This window comes from Corythoichthys intestinalis, chromosome 14 (genome assembly GCF_030265065.1).
Source record: "Corythoichthys intestinalis isolate RoL2023-P3 chromosome 14, ASM3026506v1, whole genome shotgun sequence".
NCBI classification, from domain to species: domain Eukaryota; kingdom Metazoa; phylum Chordata; class Actinopteri; order Syngnathiformes; family Syngnathidae; genus Corythoichthys; species Corythoichthys intestinalis.
The window spans coordinates 33,358,837-33,379,631 of record NC_080408.1 but is presented as its reverse complement, the minus strand read 5'-3'; the positions used below and the strand labels follow the sequence as shown (position 1 = coordinate 33,379,631).

The window sequence follows — 20,795 nt, the reverse complement described above, 5'->3', positions numbered from 1 at the left end:
CAAATTTATTTTCCAGTCTTTTAAAAAGGAGTAAATCTCTCTCTCAGTAACCAGCAGCATCCATCAAAACGTGCGTGCGCCCGTTAACGGTGCCCGGGTGGCAGACGTGTCTTCAATTTCGGTCTGCTGCGAGTGGCTGCCATAAAGTTATGAGGGAAAATAATCGTTTTTGAATCTTTATGAATCGTAATCGAATCGTCACGTGTCGAATCGCGATGCATGTAATAGTAAATTTTTTTGGGAACTCCTCTACCATGTACTTACACGCTCCCGGGCAGTATGGCAACAAACAACCCGATCATGCCTTTTTTAAACCTGAATTTTTTATATTGTATTTCAACTCAGAGATTTAAAGACTCCACTGAAGACTTGGGACACTAGAGTGTATTTCAACTTTTTATTAACATTAAGGGCGTAGGTTTGGTTTCAACATTGGTAGGGACGATATAACACCATAACCTGCATGTAAAATTTTTGCTGGGGACGGGACATTAATAAGACAAAACAGATTGGGTGAACAGGAGTTAGGGCTACATTTCTCACGAATATACACCTAATTAATTGATAAGCTAAACGATCACTACAAAATGTATCTGTATTGACTTATACTAACTTTAATGTGTATTGGTTCAGGTGATGCACCAAACCTTTGTTTTCAAAAACTAATAGACATTTTGAAAACTTCCAGAAAAAATGTCTAGATTTTTTTTAGCAAATTAAAATTTAATTGCAATTTGAACATAATTGAAATTATATTAACTTACACAATAAATACAAACTTGTTTATGATCTCTTAACTCTTCAGGAATGCATAAAAATAAACATTTTTCTTAAGACCACTCAACATTGTCTGTCTGAATAAATGAATATAACTGAAAAAACTACTTTGTCATGGTATAACAAAAATAAATAAAAATTGAGTCTTCCTTCAGGTATTACACTACTGCTTTTTTCCACAACCACAGCCAAACTCAACAAAAGATTAAAACTTTTTTCCTCGATTAAGATAATGTGTTATTATCTGAAAAATGTATGTATAGGCTGCCAATAAAAATATTTTTAAATAAATAACACAGAAAAAAATAATACATTTTGAATAAATGCAAGTCATCAGCCAATTAAAAGTGCGTTTGAGGGGAAAAATGGACTGGCACATTCAGCGAGTGAAAAGGGGTCAGTGTAAGTCGGAACATAATGAAAGTACTGTAATTCACTTAATAATGGTAGGATCAATTCTGTCCTCACAACATACAGTGGGGCAAATAAGTATTTAGTCAACCACCAATTGTGCAAGTTCTCCTACTTGAAAAGATTAGAGGACCTGTAATTGTCAGCATGGGTGAACCTCAACCATGAGAGACAGAATGTGGGAAAGAAAACAGAAAATCACATTGTTTGATTTTTAAAGAATTTGAAATTTCAAATTGGAGTGGAAAATAAGTATTTGGTCACCTACAAACAAGCAAGATTTCTGGCTGTCAAAGAGGTCTAACTTCTAACTAGGTCTAACGAGGCTCCACTTGTTACCTGTATTAATGACATCTGTTTTAACTCCTTATCGGTATAAAAGACAACTGTTCACAACCTCAGTCAGTCACACTACAAACTCCACTATGGCCAAGACCAAAGAGCTGTCGAAGGACACCAGAGACAAAATTATAGACCTGCACCAGGCTGGGAAGACTGAATCTGTAATAGGTAAAACGCTTGGTGTAAAGATATCAACTGTGGGAGCAATTATTAGAAAATGGAAGACATACAAGAGTAACAAGACCACTGATAATCTCCCTCGATCTGGGGCTCCATGCAAGATCTCACCCCGTGGCGTCAAAATGATAACAGGAACGGTGAGCAAAAATCCCAGAACCACACGGGGGGACCTAGTGAATGACCTACAGAGAGCTCGGACCACAGTAACAAAGGCTACTATCAGTAACACAATGCGCCGCCAGGGACTCAAATCCTGCACTGCCAGACGTGTCCCCCTGCTGAAGCCAGTACACGTCCAGGCCCGTCTGCGGTTCGCTGGAGAGCATTTGGATGATCTAGAAGAGGACTGGGAGAATGTGTTATGGTCAGATGAAACCAAAATAGAACTTTTTGGTAGAAACACAGGTTCTCGTGTTTGGAGGAGAAAGAATACTCAATTGCATCCGAAGAACACCATACCCACTGTGAAGCATGGGGGTGGAAACATCATGCTTTGGGGCTTTTTTTCTGCAAAGGGACCAGGACGACTGAAGGAAAGAATGAATGGGGCCATGTATCGAGAGATTTTGAGTGAAAATCTCCTTCCATCAGCAAGGGCATTGAAGATGAGACGTGGCTGGGTCTTTCAGCATGACCGTGATCCCAAACACACAGCCACGGCAACAAAGGAGTGGCTTCGTAAGAAGCATTTCATGGTCCTGGAGTGGCCTAGCTAGTCTCCAGAGCTCAACCCCATAGAAAGTCTGTGGAGGGAGTTGAAAGTCCGTGTTGCCCAACGACAGCCCCCAAAACATGACTACTCTCGAGGAGATCTGCATGGAGGAATGGGCCAAAATACTAGCAATAGTGTGTGAAAAGCTTGTGAAGAGTTACAGAAAACAATTGGCCTCCGTTATTGCCAACAAAGGGTCATAACAAAGTACAGTAAAACCTCCGCTGACGAACGCTTAAGCTCACGAACGTTTCGCCTCAAGAACATTAAATCCGCGAGCATATGGTCTCTGCTGACAAACTAGTTTTCGGCGGACGAACCAAACCACGCGGTCGAACAGCGCCACGAGAAGCTGATGCACGCTCACGGCGTCCCAGTTCGTCCCCTCCCTTTTGTTGAGTGCGGACATGGTTTGTCTTTCATAGACATTTTGGACCATATTGAGTGTACTTTTGCTATTATGGGACCGAAAAAGAGTTACCTACAGTCCTTATGGAAGGTGACTTTACTTCCAAACAGTAACTCCCTCCCTCCCTCCTCCTCCCACTCCATTCCATCAAGCCATCAACTACCATCACAAAGGTAAATAAAACGACTTCATTATACAGTACAGTTTATTTCTTTAATTACAATACAATAGCACATTTATTATACATAAAATAAGGTATATTTTTGTGTAGTTTTAAGGCTTATTTAGTAGAAAATTATGTTTTATGGGGACCTGGGAACGGATTATTCTCATTTTAATGTTTTTTTATGGGAAATAAATGTTCGGAAGAAGAACTTTCTGGGAACCAATTATGTTCGTGAGCTGAGGTATCACTGTATTGAGATGAACTTTTGGTACTGACCAAATACTTATTTCCCACCATGATTTGCAAATAAATTCTTTAAAAATCAGACAATGTAATTTTCTGTTTTTTTTTTTTTTTTTTTCCAAATTCTGTCTCTCATGGTTGAGGTTTACCCATGTTGACAATTACAGGCCTCTCTAATATTTTCAAGTGGGAGAACTTGCACAGTTAGTGGTTGACTATATACTTATTTGCCCCACTATATAGGAAGGCAATCTAAACTGCCTATATAACTGAACTCATTGTATAATGCAAATAAGGTTGCTTAAAAGTTGGTGGGGACAATTCTAGCATCCTGAAAAGTTGGTAGCGTTATGTCCCTACCATCACTATGCAAACCTACGCCCTTGATTAACATGAAATTTTAACAAAATCTTGGCTCTGATTGACCGTTGACACGCATTTTTGGAGGGTGAATCCCGACTTTTCACCACTGCCCTCAAATGTCATTGGTGTATTTTCGATTTTTTTTTTTCCCCGTAAGCCTAAGTGGAGCAGGAAATTGTGGATTAATTGGCTGTTTGTCACGCACATTTTTGCCATGTTTGATTTATTTAAAAAAAAAAAGCTGTTCACTGAAATGGACTTAAAAATGTTTCCAGCAATGATCACAATCATTTAATAGCTCAACTCTACTCTTCAGTACGCTAATGGAAACCACTTAAAAGTAAATTTCTAATAACATAGAACTTGCTGGTTACCATGTAAGTACGGTATTGAGTCCTGAAGTATTTGCATCGAGGCCTGTATTAGACAACAATGGAACAGCATTCCTATTTTTAAAGATGAGAAATTGTCTCAGAAATCACCAGACGTTGGCAGTTTTTTTAAGAGGAGGGGATGTTTCACAGTGGTGAAAATGGCCTTGTCCCAATTTATTTTAATTGGTTGACACCAAGGGATTTTAAATCAACATACTTTACCCTTAAAATGACAGATTTTCTCAGTTTAAAGGGGAAATGTTACAGCAAAACTAACATCCAGGTATGAAAAACATACAATAAAATCTTCCATAATCCAAATCATTTATGAAATAATACAGCGGTGTAGCTTTTTATTGGGATTTTTTTTTTTCAATAGTTCTCACGGATCGTTGGCAACAAATGAAAATGGCGCAATCAGATACTCTTGGTAATTTTCGGCAATGACGCCAACTAAGTGAGACAATTCAGAAAGTGCCATATAGTATAGGCATCAATGTGTGGAAAACATTAAACAAAATTTAAATGGTACCAAACAGGCCAAAAGTTTGGACACACCTTCTCATTCGTGCGCTTTCTTCATTTTCATGAATATTTACATTGTAAATTCTTACTGAAGGTAATAAAACTATGAATGAACATGTGTGGAATTATGTACTTGGCAAAAAAGTGTAATATTCTAGTATCGTCAAAGTAGCCGCCCTCTGGTCGGATTACTTTTTTTGCACACTCTTGCCATTCTCTTGATGAGCTTTAAGAGGGAGCCACCTAAAATGCTTTTTTACTTCACAGGTATGCCATGTCAGGGTTATTTAGTTTAATGTCTTACTTTATAAATGGGGTTGGAACCTTCATTTTTGTTGCATAGAATGAGGTGTGTCCAAACGTTTGGCCTGAACTGTACGTAAATGAACCGAACCGAAAATGCAAAACCGAATTGGTTAAATAAATAAATACATCCAGGTGAACCTTTACACCCTCAGTGATCAATGTATCCAGGTGAACCTTTACACCCTCAGTGATCAATGTACCAAGTTGTATGAAAACCTTTCTTAAGGGATATACTTGATAGAGGTCTTACAGGTCAGTTTGCCAGATTAAATTAAGCAGATGTAGAGTATGTCATTGTGTTGTTTAATTGCCTTGTGATTGTGGGTTTGTTGTTCGATGTTGTCTGGAAGGCCGGACGTTTCCCATCTGGCTGACTATCTGCATTCAAGACTGAGAAACAAGCTCTGTTTGTTCAGGATTGCAACACAATGTCTGATGCCATTGTTCAGGTTTAGGGTGTTATTAAACTGTGGTTTGCAAGTAACGATTCTTGTTGCCATGATGCAATGCTGACATTTTTGCTTATTTTCAATTTTTTAATCACACATTCCCAAGCGGTGGGTGAGACTTTACTTAATTATGAATTGTCTTTACCTTCACTAACTAAACCAATTTTCACCGCTTCCTTCAGTCCCCTGCTGCCACCCTTGATAAACAAGGCGAGCCCCACCACCACAGGGAAAGCAGAAATGCTGTGAGCCGCCGCCGCCACAACTCTTCCGATGGCTTCTTCAACAATGGCTCCTTGCGCGCTCCAACAGGTAAAAGTGAAGAAGTGCACGTGTGTTACAAGAGCAAATGTGGCAGTTGGGCAGAGTACTGAGCGCTTTTGATCCTAATCTACTGATATATGGGACTAATGACTGAGAGAGTAACTGTGTCTTGAATAGGTACTGCTGTGGAGAGTGGTATATTTGGGTCATTACAACAAACGAGCATGAAGTATTTTGCATGAGTATTTTATTTGTAGGGGTGCACGATATCCATTTTTTGAAACAGATATCGATAACTTCCTGCTCAAGGCCGATACCGATATGATAACCGATAATATATACAGGACTGTCTCAGATAATTAGAATATTGTGATAAAGTTCTTTACTCTCTGTAATGCAATTAAAAAAACAAAAATGTCATACATTCTGGATTCATTACACATCAACTGAACTATTTCAAGCCTTTTATTATTTGAATATTGCTGATTTTGGCTTACAGCTTAAGAAACCTCAAAAATCCTATATCAAAAAATTAGAATACTTCCTCAGACCAAGTAAAAAAATAATTTTATAACAGCAAAACTAAATCAAACATTTGAAAATGTCCATTGATGCACTCAGTACTTGGTTGGGAATCCTTTTGCACGGATTACTGCATCAATCCGGCGTGGCATGGAGGCAATCAGCCTGTGGCATTGCTGAGGTGTTATTGATGCCCAGGATGCTTCGATAGCGGCCTTCAGCTCATTTGCATTTGTAGGTCTGGTGTCTTTCATCTTCTTCTTAACTATACCCCACAAATTCTCGATGGGGTTCAGGTCAGGGGAATTAGCAGGCCAATCAAGGACAGTGATGCCATGGTCAGTGCACCAGTTACTGGTGGTTTTGGCACTGTGGGCAGGTGCCAGATCATGCTGGAAAATGAAATCCTCATCTCCATAGAGCTTTTCAGCAGATGGAAGCATGTAGTGCTCTAAAATCTCTTGGTACACAGTTGCATTTACTCTGGACTTGATGAAACACAGTGGACCAACACCAGCAGCTGACATGGCTCCCCAAACCATTGCTGACTGTGGGAACTTCACACTGGATTTCAAGCAACTTGGATTTTGCTCCTCTCCAGCCTTTCTCCAGACTCTGGCGCCTTGACTTCCAAATGAAATGCAAAACTTGCTTTCGTCTGAAAAGAGGACTTTGGACCACTCTGCAACTGTCCAGTGCTTCTTCTCCATAGCCCAAGTCAGACGCTTCTTCCGTTGTCTTGAGTTCAGAAGTGGCTTGACCATGGGAATACGGCTATTGTAGCCCATTTCCCGGACACGTCTGTGAACTGTGGCTTTTGATACCTGGACTCCAGCTTCAGCCCACTGTCTTTGAAGCTCCCCCAAATTCTGGAAGCGGCTCTTCTTCACAATTTTGTTAAGGCTGCGGTCATCTCTCTTGGTTGTGCAGCGTTTCCGGCCACATTTTTCCCTTCCAACAGACTTTTTGTGGATATGCTTTGAAACTGCACTCTGTGAACAGCCTGCTCTTTGAGAAATTTCTTTTTGTGTCTTACCCTCCTGATGGAGGGTATCAATGATGGTCCTCTGGACAGCAGTCTGATCAGCAGTCTTCCCCATACTTGTGATTTAGTTTACTGAACCAAGCTGAGTGTTTTTAAGGCTCAGGAAACCCTCGCAGGTGTTTCGAGTTAATTAGATGATTCAGGTGATTAGTTGAATAGCCTACTTGTATACTTTTTCATGATATTCTAATATTTTGAGATAGGATTTTTGAGTTTTCTTAAGCTGTAAGCCAAATTCAGCAATATTAAAATAATAAAAGGCTTGAAATAGTTCAGTTGATGTGTAATGAATCCAGAATGTATGACATTTTTGTTTTTTTAATTGCATTACAGAAAGTAAAGAACTTTATCACAATATTCTAATTATCTGAGACAGTCCTGTATATGTATATAATTTTTTTTTAATGTATATCAATCAGGCAATATCACTGACAAAGCCTCCCCTGAACAATGAGCACTGATCTAAAACAAACAGAAACCCGACAGGTATTGTGCTTTGTCAGCAGATAAAACATTTGGTGCAACAGGAAAGGAGACTTTTGTCGTCTTGGTCTCTGAAACAACTTTCTTAACCTGGCAATTACAGAACAGCAAGCCTATCAGTAACCAAAAGGCCTCTCAATAACTTCTAAACGTAACTCTGTAAAATATAGACATTTGCTAATTGCCTAGTAAGGGTTGTAACTCAGTGAAGGAAAAATACAGCCTCTAGAACAGTAACAAGCCTTTGCATACTGGCAAAACAAGCGTGGAAACAAATGCACATCCAAATCCCAATCCGACACCAAAAATATTATTAATAGGCCCGATAACATATACTGTTATTGGATTTATTGGGATGACGTCATAATTCCTATTATCAGACCGACAAATATCGTGCACCTCTACTTATTTGTAGTAAATTTGGCTGTTTTCATCTTGTCCCTTAGTGGTGTGCCATATGGGAAAGGTCCTATCACGTTATGGGCTATATTATGTCACGATGGCGATATGCTGCGATAAATGTATTTTCTATATTATTTGATTAAAAAAAACATGCAACATACTATGACAGCTTTTTACCCGTCACTTTTCTTATTCTTATTTGCCACATAGATAAAACAAGTACACACGTATAGACTGAAGGGTGACTTTTTTTTTCCTGATGAAGGGATACTAAAGTTCCCAAAATGCAATTTGCTGGGCTTTTGTACAGATTTATTTGTTTTGTTGCTTTTCTTAGCACATGTAACTACTACTAGCTACTGCCTCACTTGAAAGAATTACGGTAATTTTCTGACTATAAGCCGCTACTTTTTTTCCTTTATTTTGAATCCTGCGGCTTATAGTCCAGTGCTGCTTATTTGTTGGTTTGTTTGGGTTAATAGGCAACACATGCCTCCTAGCATGCATTACTGTGCTACAGATATAAATAACAATCAAAATTCATGTTCTGTGTTAATTATTTAATCAGTTACTGTTCCAGTTGTTTCATTAATTGCTTGTCATGGTATTTGGTAACACTTTATTTGACAGTTGCGTTATAAGATGTCATAAGACGGTCATATTTATGACAGGCTATCATGGGCCTTACTAAATGCTTATGATGGATGTCATTGTCATCTGGCAAATTATGTTACTAACGCCATTTATGTCCAGTTTGGATCTTTTACAATCACTCAAAAGTGAGATATTTTGCCAGATAACACTAAATGACATTTTTTATAAGCATAAATAATGCTCATGACAGTGTCATGTCATAGTTATGATTGTCTAATGACATTCTTCTGGTGTCACTGTCAAAGTGAAACGAAATACCATAACTAACAATTAATGAAACAACTGGAACAGTAACTGAAAAAAATAATAAGCACAGAACATGTGATTATTTACATCTGTAGCGCTGCAGTGCATGCTAGGAGGCATGTTGGACAACAACCATGTTGACAGCAGGTGGCAGAAGAGGTTGACAGTCTCTTCCCAAGGGAGCAGAGATGGCTAAATGAAGCTTGTTGTTGGATGGTAGTTAATGTGGTCTTATGACTCTCACATGATGCCGCTGTCAAATAAAACGTTACCGGTTAATATCTTTTGGTGTAAATATCCCTTAATGCAGTGAGGACAGCTGTGGCGTATAGTCCAGTGCGGCTCATCTATGAACAAATGCTGTTTTCCTGTCAAATTTGGTGGGTGGCGGCTCAGTCAAGTGCCCCTTATAGTGTGAAAATTACAGTAGTAACTAAGTTTATACTGTAATCAAATACTTTTTATTATTTGGTCACCCTGAGTGTATGTGGTCTTTTCTCACTAAACAAATCCCAAGCACTAGGGGGATGATTCTTCCACTCACTGGAAAAAACGATTGAATTCATAACTCGATTCACAATCCACCGTCCAATTCGGGGATAATTTTTTAAGAAAGTAAACGATTCAATCCGATTTGGTTCAATACGAAGTAACGATCTAACTCCAAATACTTTGTTACTGAGGAAAAAAGAAAAACACATAGTGCATCCAATCCGAATGCTGTACTTGCTACAGTATAAAGCGGCAGTAAAATGCAATGGCAATCGCCTGTCATCTCACATTTCGTGGATATAGGGCTGTTTTGGAATATTATCTAAAGCTAGTGAAATACTTTCCCCGCAGTCAAATTTTCAAAGCCAAACACTTTCGAAAAGCTATTATTTCTAAATAACAGTGAATAACAATTTGCCCTTCTACCACCTGTTGCATTTTGTACATATAGTAACACAAGCACATTCATGTCATTTTCCTAAACATATTACATAGAATTCTCAACGCTGTTGACCTCTTCGGCTTAAGACCACTTGCTGGCACCTTACAGAAAATTACCCTCCTTGAAGATTTGACCCAATAGAAATGTAAATCCAACGTTCAAAGTTCATGTTCTGTGATAGTTATTTCTTTAGTTACTGTTTCATTACTTGCTAGTTATGCTATTTAGTTTGTTATGTGATAACAGTAGTTTTGTTTTAAAATCGAGATAGGCCGATTACTGGCACCGATATTTGGAAATTTGGAAATTGGTATCAGCGTTTTGTTGTTGTTGTTTTGTTATCCGACCGGCCGAAATGAAAAAAATCAATTTAAAACTGGGTTATTTCGGCTCACATGCAGCTGCGTCTCTCTTTCTCCTGTCTGCCGTCTCCTGCACTAGCATTCACCCCGTCCTCTGATTGGTTAACTAATAATAGTAAATGGAGTTACACTTGTATTGCGCCTTCCCACCTTAATAAGGCCATCAAAGCACTTCACACTATATCCTCATCTACCTACTGGTGACGCAGCAGCAGGAGCAATGTGGGGTTGGTATCTTGCTCAAGAATACTTGGACGAGCTCATCAGGGTGGAGAATCGAACCCACAACCTCTGAGTTGGCGAACGAGTACTCTACCACTGAACCACGCCAATTCATTCAGTCATTCAAAGTCAGTCAGTACAAAGTCAATTCAGTCATTTAATTAAAGTGGTGTTGTAATGGTTTATTTTGAAAGTGTTTGCATTTAGTTTTATTAATTTGGGTAGATACACTGCCATCTTGTCTACATCATTTCACGTGGGTGAATCCAGCTGCTCCCCGTTAAGACCAACATAGGCTTCTGTTTGAGCTAATGTTTATTTTTAATTCATTCGTAATTTAGTTTATAGGTATATTTAGCTGTTTTTTGTGGAAATATGTGTCTGAACCCTTTGTTAAGAGCATTGTAAAAAAAAAAAAAAAAACTGCATTTTATAGCATTTAAGCTAGCGGACTTTTGCTATGTAAGTTAGCCAATTTTTTGTTGTTGTACATAGATCCTCATTTATTTACTTTTTTATACTGTTTGAGGCCGAGCTCAGGTATTCTAATTTTTCATGTTCCTCATCTGATTACTCGATTATACAAATTAACTAGTACATCGATTAATCGAGTACTAAAATAATCGATAGCTGCAGCCCTAGTTGGATTTAACGAATATATCGTAGAATAAGAGACATGGAAAAGTGTGAAAGTTGTTCATTCTTCATGAACGTCTTTGTGATGCTCGTAACATGGTTGGATGTAAAATTGGAACTTTTTTTGTGTAATGATTAATGACCGTTATATAATGGGAGCACATTTTGTATTTTTCTCATTTTAAGTTGGACATTGTGTCATCAAGACCGGTTTTATGCTGTTTGTTTGGACTGAGAATGATTGCAAATATTTTAGTCTATTAGTTTCAATTTACACTTTGCTTATAGCTTCTAGTTTGGTACACATTTTTGTATAATACAGCAGTTGACAAAGTACTGTATCAACACCACTGCTCTGAAAGTAAAAGGTAAAACTGCCACTTTCACTGATGAACTCAGTGTTGTGAATTGATGGCAGAAAGACAAGATCCGGGTAACCTAAAATGAAAGTGAAGTCATTGAATTTTCATTTGGTGGAGGACAGACAATAATTGTGGAATGAGAATTTTCGTTTTTGTTTTTTCTTTCTTTCTTTCTTTTTAGCTCATTAGTTGGCTATGATTGACGTGTAAGCCATTTGAACAATTCAAACGGTTGGTAAAAAGTCTGAATGATCCCTCTCTATTCTTTTTTTTTTTTTTTTTTTTTTTTTTTTTAAGGTGATGGTTGGCAGCAGCCCTCGCTCCTTCTGAGACATGACTCTGTGGATTCAGGTGTGGCCAAAGGAGGACACAGTGGTTTAGCAGGGGGCTCATGTTGGAAGGAAACACCAAGCTGGCACGGAGGCCCACGGGGCGCCCAGGACGGCCACCACCACCATCAAGGACGACACTCTAAAAGGGGAGGGGGTGACAGGGACAGGCAGGGAGGGCACAGGCAGCGCAATGGGACCTTCCATCCCCGGAAGGGCACCTCCTACCAGGACAAATTTCCCAACGAAGAACGTAAAGACAATAAGGATGACAAGCTGAAGTTTGTGGAAGAGGACTTTGTGAGTACTATTCCCACGCAGTGCCTGACGTTTTTCCCGCAACAGTTGACAATTTTTCTGCTTTTTTGTAGCCTTCCCTAAACCCTGAAACAACTGGAAAGCCCGGTACTCAGATGAGAGCAGTGGCTCCCCATGCTGGAGTGTGGGGTATGAGCTCCAAGTGTTTGTCTGTGTTCTAAGATCTGCACACTCAGTTTTGCTGTCTATTAACACTTAATAGGTTAATTATTTTTGATAATTAAAAAAGATATTTTACCCCACAAGAGTAAAATTGTGTACAAGTGTGGCCTACATGACCCAAAATGTGACATCCACATATTTGTCAGGTCTTAATTACAACTATAGCAGTATGAATTAAAATGAAAAAAAAATTCTAGTTACTTCTGTTATCGTCCCCAATAACACTCTAAAGTTGTTGCTGTTTTAAAAAAAATTTTTTTTAATCTCAATTTTTTTTTAAATGGTATTTATTGTCATATTTAAATGACAGACGTATAAAGGGTGACCTGAATTTGTTCTTCTCTCCAGAAAATCCTCCAAGTGGCAAGCAGATGGTATCCAAAATGTTAGTTATCAAGAAGGTTTCCAAGGAGGATCCCAGCACCGCTTTCTCTGCTGGCTTTGCCAGTGCCGGCGCATTGCCTGCCAACGCCGCTAAAGCTCCCATCCCGGGCTCCAGCGTCTACAAGAATCTGGTCCCGAAGCCCGCTGTGGCCCCCACAAAAGTACGAATGACTGCAGTGTGTCAAAATTTCTTTGGAAAAATTTCCAATCAAAGTACTTTTCTTTTTTAAAAAATCCTTTAAAGAGCACCCAGTGGAAAGCCGGCGCAAGGGAAATTGCCAAGTCTGGCCGTGATTCTGTCTTCACCAACCCCGTCTCCGCTGCTAAACCCAGCACCCCGGTCAGTGCCCCACAGCACAATACCCCAAAGGAGGTGAGTTTTTATCTGCCGGATATTTGAGTCATAGATGACAAGCTCAGAAACGATCACGGGAGTTTAGAAAAGGCACTCAAGGTTAAAAATGAAATTGAATCAGATTGGTGTGGGTTTCATCATCCCAACAGAATCCTTCCAGCACGACACCTCCCATAGACATTGCCCCGTCGAGGCTGAAACTGATGCGCCGCGGTCCTGACCGAAAGAGTGACTTTTTGCGAGCACTGAAGGATGAGGGCACTGGAGAAATGACAACAAGCAGCAGCCCGGGAACATCAGGAGAGGTCAGTTGTGACACGGCACGGTGGCTGTGGTCACACCGTCACGTATTCTCATATTTTTCAGTATTATTTATGTAAGACTGTTGTAAAAGTACCATAATTTCTGGACTATTGGGCGCCCGTGATTACAAGCCTCACCCAGTACATTTTTAAAGGCATTTTGTACATACATAAGCCTCTCCTGCCTATAAGCCGCGTGTGCCCGCTTTAGTAACAAGAGAAAGAAAATATTGTTGTGAATACAGACTTTTCAAAATTTTAATAACACACCTTAACTTTTCGTTCCAAACCGCGCCGGCAAACACGGCAGTTATATAGCAGCGGTACAGCACTAACTGGGCTGGTTATTAAAAACTTAAAAGTCCTTGTTTGCAATCTTCATCTTCCTCCTGTGCACTCAAACCATGAAAGTGTTCACCCTCAGTGTCAGACATGAAGACGCTCAGATAATCTTCGCTACGCACCTACTCAGTCTCTCCTTCGCTGTCGCCTTCAATGTCTCCCGTAATGAGGCAAATTCACTCCTGAGCAAGTGCCGTCCTCCTCGTCACGCAGCAGACTGGCCCCTCGAAACCCGTTGGTGATGGCGGACTTCTTTCACACCGCTTCACACTGCCAGGCTCCCCTGGCATACCTGTGCAAAAGCTGCTCTTCGCATGCGGCGAGTCTTGGCCAACGATCTCTCGCCGCTCGTCATCAAAGCTTCCCATACAACTCGGATGGCCAATTTAATTTCTTCTAGCATTTTCAATGATGAGGTCTGCCAATTCTACTCATGCACAAAGACTAGGGTCCGCCACCTCTATTCATGCACAACGCACAAAGTTAAACCACCGGTAAACTAGCGTCTTTCTCGACACATATATTCCACGTGTCTCACTCCCACATTCCATGCTCGAGCGCCCCTGGCGGCCGTCAGAAAAATGCACAAATTGGCCGCAGCATTGCACACGCCGCAGGATCCAAAATGAGGGGAAAAAGTAGCAGCTTGTAGTCTGGAAATTACAGTAATGACTTCTTTCATTTAGTATTTTGGGTTCATGCATTTAAATGTATCAAATGTAAAAATTTGCTAATACATTCGCAATCACAATATTTTATCAGAATATTTTTGTTGTTGTCAAAATCGGTGTTGGTTTTGGCAGCTCTTTAAATTTTTGTTGTAGCCTTTTGGACGAAAATACTTTTTAGCCTTAGTCATATTTTAGTCATTTCAAAATGTTTCCGTGTAGTTTTAGTGGACGAAATCGCATACAAATTTTGTCTAATTTTAGTTGAAAGTTACAAAAAATATTATCTGTAAAATTCAAAATTTGTTTCAGTCCTGGCCAGTGTTTTAGAGGGATCCACAGGTAGAAAGACTTGTAGTTCTTAAAAGATAAACGTTATTATGAGTTAAAATAATTTGATATTAACCCCTCTTGATGTATTTGTTTTTATACAATTTGTAAAATTAATTTAACTAGTAGGTCGCCATTGTTGTTGACCTCGCAGGGCGGTGACGTCACTGGGTTACGCCGCCGGGCTTCGAGTATGACTAGCGACATCAATGTCATCTGTTGAACCCTTTCAATCTGAACCCGAGAGAAACATTAATGAGCATGACAGCACTGTTAATATTACACAAAAACAGCAGCAAGGCAAAATGAACAGGAAAGACTGGATGAGACGAGATGATAGTAGGACAAAACTGGCGTTCTGCCAAAATGTGCTACACCAGAGAAACGAAAGGCAAATTTGACACCCAAACTACCACCGTGCGCTTTCAGCTTGTTATTTTTAGATTAGGGCTGTCAAAATTATCGCGTTAACGGGCGGTAAATTTTTTTTTAAAATTCATCACGTTAAAATATTTGACGCAATTAACGCACATGCCTCGCTCAAACAGATTAAAATGACAGCCGTGTAACGTCCGCTTGTTACTTGTTTTTGGGTGTTTGGCACCCTCTGCTGGCGCTTGGGTCCAAATGATTTTATGGCTTTCAGCACAATGAGTGAGCATGGTGTAATCATTGACGTCAACAATGGCGAGCTACTAGTTTATTTTTTGATTGAACATTTTACAAATTTTAATAAAACGAAAACATTAAGAAGGTTTTTAATATAAAATTTCTACAACTTGTACTAGCATTTACAGTGGGGAGAACAAGTATTTGATACACTGCCAATGGGAAAACCCATTGGCAGTGTATCAAATGTATCAAATCCCACTGTATCTTTTAAGAACGACAAGTCTTTCTTTCCATGGATCGCTTTAAGAGAATGTTAATAATGTTAATGCCATCTTGTTGATTTATTGTTATAATAAACAAATACAGTACTTATGTACCGTATGTTGAATGTACATATCAGTCTTGTCTTATCTTTCCATTCCAACAATAATTTACAGAAAAATATGGCATATTTTATAGATGGTTTGAATTGCGATTCATTACGATTAATTAATTTTTAAGCTGTAATTAACTCGATTAAAATTTTTAATCATTTGACAGCCCTAGTTTAGATGCATACAGGCAGAATGTCATAAAAATGCCTTCAGAAATTACTTAAACATAGTAATCTCAAATAAGGGTGGTTTAAATATGCTACGTGACTAATGTGGTCAACAGAACAACAATCTGCTTCAAAGCTACCACAAAAAAACACAATGCTTAAAAGTATGAGAGGGAAACACATGCATAAAGTATTTTGAGGCAATGAAAAGGTAATAAAGACTCTATAAAACCACAAATAGTAAATACTTGCCGCATTTAACTGGGGTTGCAGCTATCGAATATTTTAGTAATCGAGTATTCGACTGAAAATTCTATCGATTAATCGGACATTTTTTTAGGTAAAGAGCAATTATAAATATACATGAGAAAACGACATTTAATCTAATATTGAACCATTTTCAGTAAATCAATGTCTTTATTTTCGATGTACATTGTTGAAAATGGCAAACCATTGCATCTCAAATGTGACTTGGGAAAAAAAACCAACAAATTCACTGATTTCACTCAAAAAACAAGATCTTATGGAGAGAAAAAAAAAATATATATATATATACAGTATATTTCTTACCTCAAAATGTGATTACGCTTGATAACACACATCACTTAAAAGTTTGGTGTTTTTCCCACGTGTTTCAATTGAATTTCCATTTGCGTCAAACTATTTTTAGTTAAGTTTTAAGTTAGTCTAAACTGTAAGTCCTGGTAGGATTTTGAGTTTTTGCAGTCTTCAAAATAAATGTATACCTGCTGTAATGGAGCACATTAGGGACCAGTGCTACTAGCTTTATTATGTTCTTATTTTACACCTTCATCATTCTACAGCGCTGTTTTTACAGATTAAATAAAGCCTGTATGTAAGACAAGTTAGCCACACATCGACAGTAGTCATAATTATTAGAAAACTAGCCCTCCTAACTAGAGGCGTGCGAAATTTCTTATTCTTAGATTATTCGCGATTCGGCCGTGGAAGATTCGAGAACGATTCACAAACTTTGAAATTCCGATTATTGAATTATACCAGATAAAGCGGAAGTAAAACACAGTCAGCGCGGTCTTTGGGACGCAATGAGGAACGGACCGAGAGTAAATATCATGTTCAACTCATGCCATTAGATTAAAAAAAACAATTATACCTGACTGCGGCCGACAGCCGCTACAAACAACGCCCGGTTGCTAGTTGCTAGTGCTGCGGTGTTAGAACATGTATTATTGAACAGAGATGCGAAATGATGGATTTGCCGGTGTTAGTAAGCAGCCGCTATCTTAAAGCAGTAAACTTCTCTAGAAGGCTCTGTTGTAGCGAATCTAATTAACTTTTTATCCAAAATACTCCTAAATCGGCAAAATCTTGTCTTGAATCAATCTTTAAATGATGAAACAGTTTTAAAACTTTGACATGTCAAAAGTAGACAGAAGGGAAATTATGGAATAACGGGAGCAACTTTAACAACTGTAACTGTTGATTCACAACAATAAATTAATTGAATGTAGTTTAAAGCTGCTGATACAGAATGGGGACTGGAGTATTTTATTTACTGTTATTTTTGTATAATTGTTTACTGTTATATGTTAACTTGATATTGAAATAGTAGTTTGGTTTAGCCTGAGAGGATTTTTGAACAATTTTGGAACTAATGTACAAAACATTTATTTAAAAAATAAAAATTTAAAAAAAGGAGGGAGAATGCATCAATAATGGTTTTATAATCGAATCGAAGCCTCTGAATCGTAATCGAATTGTTAGGTGCCCAAAGATTCCCAGCTCTACTCCTAATGTTACATGAGCAGGGGACAGTAATGTTGATCTTATTCATTAGCGCTGAGAAGTCAACTGCTTTAAGATGGCTGCTGTTTATTAACGCCGCCGAGTCTGTCATTTAGCATCTAGTTCTATATACATGTGATATCTATGAGACTCATCAGACGCTACCTGCTACCACCATAGTTTGTAGCGGCTGTCGGCTGCAGTCAGGTATTATTGCTTTTTCCTATACGCACGTGAAGTCAGCGCGTTGTCCCACATTCAAAGTAGTCTGGGCAAAACGTGATGCTTAGAGCTGGCAAAATTAAAAGATTCCTCGAGGCGAATAAAATTACACAGATCAGTTTTTAAACTCGAGTTACTCGAGTATTCGTTTCAGCTCTAAATTTAGCCGATGTGCGCATGTGTTTGAATTCTCGCCGCGTAGAAGGAATTGCAGAACACCAGTAGTGTTTGTCTAGTGTCAGTGACAAACTACGTCATCACCCCGAGCGTCCATTTTGCGCATAAAACATGGCGCCCTCTTTAGGCCAAACATGTACTAAATCTAGATTTTTAAATCAATGGCAATATATTACGTGTCTATAATAACATATTCCAGTAAAATAGAAAAACTTTGGCTTATTAGAGCCTACAAGTCTTTAAGTCTGAGGTTCCCTTTAAGAGGATGCTCGCCATTCTGAAGCTAATGCTAACGTGAATGCCAGCTACCGCTAGGATTACAGTACATTTAGCGTCTGATGATCACTAAGCACAGACTTTATGCAATATTGCTTTAGTCTTTATTCTCTTTTGCCAAGATAAGAAAACATATCTTGCTGTGTTTCAAAACGAGCAAGATGGAGCGCAGCCTAGCTTGAGACACATCCTAAAATCCTGTGGGGGGGGGGGGGGGGGGGGGGGCAGCATATCTCACATGAGTGACACGACCCAAAATCTGACACAACACAAGCTGATGTACAATATGAGAAGGTCACGCATTGTAAACATTTAACAGAAACGATGTCGCATTTTTGTCGCAAACTGGCATTCGTCTCGTTATGTTCTCGTCTCCCAAGTCATGTTTTTAGCTTGTCATCGTCATGAAAAAATTGTTTGTCGATTAAACATATTCGTTGATGAAAACAATTTTGGTCATGCAGAATTATTAGGAGGGCAAGCGCTGACTCTACTCCATTGGGAAAATTTAAGCTACTTAAAAAAACATTTGTTCCAAATTAGAAGTTTGACCTTGTCGTATACAGATATCTCATTTATTAGAGGTGGGAAATAAATCTATTATTGATGCACCACAACCCCCCCCCCCCCCCCCTTTTTTTTTTTTTTTTTTTGTTGGTTTTTTTTGTACACTAGTTCCAAAATTGTTCAAAAATCCTCTCAGGCTAAACAAACTACTATTTCAGTATCAAGTTTACCGTTAAAACAGTAAATAGAATACTCAAGTCCCCATTCTGTATCAGCAGCTTTAAACTACATTCAATTAATTTAATGTTGAGAATCAATTGCGCCTGTTATTCCATAATTTCTTTTCTGTCTACTTTTCGACGTGAAAGTTTTATAACTGTTTCATCATTTAAAGATAGATTCAAGTCAAGATTTTGCCGATTTTTTTTTTTTTTTTTTAGATAAAAAGTAATTAGGTTCGCTACAACAGAGCCTTCTAGAGAAGTCTACTGCTTTAAGATGGCGCCTTTTTACTAGCGCAGGAAAGTCTGTCATTTCGCATCTAGTTCTTGGTATATGATCTAACACGACTGTCGTCTGTCATTTCACATCTAGTTCTAGATATTTGTGATATCTACCATAGCCGTATGTTGGTAGCGGATGACGGCCGCAGTCAGGTATTATTGTTTTTGTTTTTGTTTTGTTTTTTATCTAGCAGCATGAGTTGAACATGATATTTACTCTCGGTCCCTTCCTCATTGCGTCTGAATTTGGATGTTTGTGAATCGTTCTCGAATCTTCCACAGCCGATTTGTGAATAATCTAAGAATCGGAAATTTCGCACGCCTGTATTTATTGCTCACTTGTTCACTTCTTTTTGTTGTCTCACACAACAAAATGTGGTTTCCTTTTTTGGCTTCATATTTAAAACAAACTCCTGCTTAACCAGGCAAATATAAATACCAGGTTGAATATATTGTTACTTGTTGTGTGCAGGGTGAAAGCAGCACCCCAGAGCCCAAACCCTACAGCGAGGACGTCTGCCATGAAAATGGTCTGTCCTACTCACTCAGCGACTCTGACACAGAACATCTGTCCAGCTCCTTGGAGGCTGAGCACAGGTACAAATATACATGGTAGTACTATGGATCCAACAGTTTTAGTTGTATGATGAAAAATCAAATTCTGTTGGACTCCCAGTACCTTGTCAAGGTGGGCCTTGGAAGTTTTTCAGACTCCATACAACCTGTGTGGCCAAATGCTGTCAGAAAGTTCATATTTAGGAGAAAAAAAGTTTTTTTGTTTTTAGAGATTTTTCTCATTTTCTCTAGTCTAAAGCTAAAACTGGACTTTTTTTTTTTTTAATTTTTTTTTTTAAGTTTAAAAAACTGGGGATATACAGTGCCCTCCATAATTATTGGCACACCTGGTTAAGAAGTGTTTTTTAGCTTCTAATATATGTTTTTTTAATTCAAATAATATGGGACCTTAATTGAAAAAAAGAGAAAAATCCAACCTTCAATACAAGTGCATTTATTCAGTGGGGAAAAAATCCCACATAAAGAAATAATTATTTGACATCAAATAATGTGTGTCACAATTATTAGCACCCCTGGTGTTAATACTCTGTACAACCCCCTTTTGCCAACAAAACAGCACCTAATCTTCTCGTATAATGTTTCACAAGCTTGATTTTGTGTCTTTTGAACCATTTCTGTGTAGATTTGGCCATATGTTTAGGGTCATTGTCTTGCTGAAAGACCCAGTGACGACCCATCTTCAGCTTTCGGGCAGAGGGCAACAGATTTTGATTTAAAATGTCCTGGTATTTCAAAGCATTCATGATGCCATGCACCCTAACAAGGTTCCCAGGGCCTTTGGAAGTGAAACAGCCCCACAGCATCACTGACCAACCCCCATACTTCACAGTGGGTATGAGGTGCTTTTCAGCATGCGCATATTTCGTGGCACGCCAGACCCACTTAGAGTGTTTGTTGCCAAAAAGCTCAATCTTGGTCTCATGCAAAAATACACACGGTCCCAGGCTTCAACTGGGACCGTGTGCTTTGGTCAGATGAATATATTGAAACATTATAGAAGATTCGGTGCTGTTTTGTTGGCAAAAGGGGGTTGTA

The 20,795-nt window shown here is 38.8% G+C and overlaps 1 protein-coding gene across 4 annotated transcripts in view; it reads left to right on the top strand.

The window, feature by feature from the left end:
• gpbp1l1 (GC-rich promoter binding protein 1-like 1) overlaps positions 1-20,795 on the top strand; it is a 30,225-nt gene that overhangs the window by 3,805 nt on the left and 5,625 nt on the right. For all 4 annotated transcript variants that reach the window (XM_057858125.1, XM_057858124.1, XM_057858123.1 and 1 more), the window contains exons 4-10: positions 5,440-5,569; positions 11,687-12,018; positions 12,090-12,165; positions 12,547-12,743; positions 12,827-12,955; positions 13,087-13,242; positions 19,657-19,781. In XM_057858125.1, the coding sequence (XP_057714108.1) occupies positions 5,440-5,569; positions 11,687-12,018; positions 12,090-12,165; positions 12,547-12,743; positions 12,827-12,955; positions 13,087-13,242; positions 19,657-19,781 (1,145 nt within the window). The remainder of the gene's footprint in view (positions 1-5,439; positions 5,570-11,686; positions 12,019-12,089; positions 12,166-12,546; positions 12,744-12,826; positions 12,956-13,086; positions 13,243-19,656; positions 19,782-20,795) is intronic.